The sequence below is a fragment of the Clupea harengus genome, chromosome 20 (genome assembly GCF_900700415.2).
Source record: "Clupea harengus chromosome 20, Ch_v2.0.2, whole genome shotgun sequence".
Classification (NCBI taxonomy): Eukaryota; Metazoa; Chordata; class Actinopteri; order Clupeiformes; family Clupeidae; genus Clupea; species Clupea harengus.
The window spans coordinates 22770607-22773106 of record NC_045171.1 but is presented as its reverse complement, the minus strand read 5'-3'; the positions used below and the strand labels follow the sequence as shown (position 1 = coordinate 22773106).

Genomic DNA, 2500 nt, shown 5'->3' with positions numbered 1-2500 from the left:
GTGCTAGTGTGTGTGTGTGCTATAGTGTGTGTGTGTTCTAGTGTGTGTGTGTGTGTGTGTGTGTGTGTGCTAGTGTGTGTGTGTGCTAGTGTGTGTGTGTGCTATTGTGTGTGTGTGTGTGTGTGCGTGTGTGCTAGTGTGTGTTCTAGTGTGTGTGTGTGTGTGTGTGTGTGTGTGTGTGTGAGTGTAAGTGTGAGTGTGTGTGTGTGTGTCTGCTAATGTGTGTGTGTGTGTGTGTGTCTGCTAGTGTGTGTCTGCTAGTGTGTGTGTGTGCTAGTGTGTGTGTGTGTGAGTGTGAGTGAGTGAGTGTCTTACCAGCTGTTTGAGATTGGAGGCCGCGGTGCGCGGGGGAGGAAATGCGTTGTCTGCAATTTCCAGATCGGGATGCAAAACCTGCATGGGGTGAGAGTTTCAGGAACTGTGTGAGTTAATGCCTCTGGAGGAATACTTTGGTCTTGTTGTGCCTTTAAACAGCTCTAGATGTCCTAGATACATAAAAATAACACCCCCAGAAACCTTGAATTTTCTTCTTTTCAAATATATACAAATATATATACAGCTCCGGAAAAAATGAAGAGACCACTTCAAAATGATCAGTTTCTCTGGTTTTACTATTTATTGGTATGTGTTTGAGTAAAATGAAAATGTTTGTTTCATTCTATAAACTACTGACAACATTTCTACCAAATTTCAAATAAAGATATTGTCATTTAGAGCATTTATTTGCAGAAAAATTGTCAAAATAACAAAAAAGGTGCAGTGTTTCCAGATCTCCAATAATGCAAAGAAAACAAGCTCATTCATTTTTAAACATCTGGCTGGCCATGACATGGTCCTGATGTGGTGGTCCTTCATCCACACCTTCACTGACCTGGCTGTGTGGCATGGAGCATTGTGTGTGTGGTGTGTGTGTGTGTGTGTGTGTGTGTGTGTGTGTGTGTGTGTGTGTGTGGCATGGAGCATTGTCCTGCTGGAAAAACCACTCCTCAGAGTTGGGGAACATTGTCAGAGCAAAAGGAAGCAACTTTTCTTCCAGTACAACTTTGTACCTGGCTTGATTCATGCGTCCTTCACAAAGACAAATCTGCCCGATTCCAGCCTTGCTGAAGCACCCCCAGATCATCACCGATCCTCCACCAAATTTCACAGTAGGTGCAAGACACTGTGGCTTGTAGGCCTCTCCAGGTCTCCGTCTAACCATTAGACGACCATGCGTTGGGCAAAGCTGAAAATTGGACTCAACCTTAGAAGATGACCTTAGAAGATGACCTCCAGTCCTCTTTGGTTCAAACCTTAATGGTCTTTAGCAAACCTCAGCCAGGCCAAGTACAACGTTGTCCTGGAAGAAAAACTTGCTTCCTTTTGCTCTGACAATGTCCCCCAACTCTGAGGAGTGGTTTTTCCAGCAGGACAATGCTCCATGCCACACAGCACTCACTCACACACTTACACACACACACACACACACACACACACACACACACACACACACACACACACACACACACACACACACACACACACACACACACTCACACACACACACCACACACACAATGCTCCATGCCACACAGCCAGGTCAGTGAAGGTGTGGATGAAGGACCACCAGATCAGGACCCTGTCATGGCCAGCCCAATCTCCAGACCTGAATCCCATTAAAAACCTCTGGAATGTGATCAAGAGGAAGATGGATGGTCACAAGCCATCAAACAAAGCCGAGCTGCTTGAATTTTTGCGCCAGGAGTGTGTGTGTGTATCTGTAAGTGTGTGTGTGTGTGTGTATGTGTGTGTATCTGTAAGTGTGTGTGTGTGTATCTGTAAGTTTGTGTGTGTGTATCTGTAAGTGTGTGTGTGTGTGTATCTATAAGTGTGTGTGTGTGTGTATCTGTAAGTGTGTGTGTGTGTGTGCATCTGTAAGTGTGTGTGTGTGTGTGTGTGTGTGTGTGTGTGTATCTGTAAGTGTGTGTGTGTGTGTGTGTGTGTGTGTATCTGTAAGTGTGTGTTTGTATCTGTAAGCGTGTGTGTATCTGTAAGTGTGTGTGTGTGTATCTGTAAGCGTGTGTGTTTTACCGTAGAAAGGGCCATCTGTGTGTAGTGAAGCAGAGGCTCAGGCAGCTGAGAGAGGTGGATACACTCTGGAACCTTAATGGTCCCGCCATCCAGATCAGCAATAATCACATCCATCTAAAACACACACACACACACACACAGAGAGAGAGAGAGAGATTCACACAGACATATAGAGACAGACACACACACACACATACACAGATTCACACACACACACACACACACACACACATGTATTAGCACAGCGTGTGTTTGTATTTGGCTTTAGAAAATAGAGTATGCTGTAATGATAAAGGATTCATCTGTGTGTGTGTGTGTTACCAGCTCCTGGATGTGGGTCTGGAACATGGAGTGTACTCCGATGATGAAGGGTGTTGGAGAGCTGAGCACCTCCAGAAGGCGTGACGGCAGAATGGGGATATAGGGGTAG

At 45.3% G+C, this 2500-nt stretch overlaps 1 protein-coding gene across 3 annotated transcripts in view; it reads right to left on the bottom strand.

Moving 5' to 3' along the window:
- Positions 1–2500, bottom strand: part of sbf2 (SET binding factor 2) — a 54091-nt gene that overhangs the window by 23971 nt on the left and 27620 nt on the right. For all 3 annotated transcript variants that reach the window (XM_031587168.2, XM_031587167.2, XM_031587169.1), the window contains 3 exons: positions 2392–2500; positions 2071–2184; positions 316–393 (listed from right to left, as the gene is read on the bottom strand). In XM_031587168.2, coding sequence (XP_031443028.1) covers positions 316–393; positions 2071–2184; positions 2392–2500 — 301 coding nt within the window. The remainder of the gene's footprint in view (positions 1–315; positions 394–2070; positions 2185–2391) is intronic.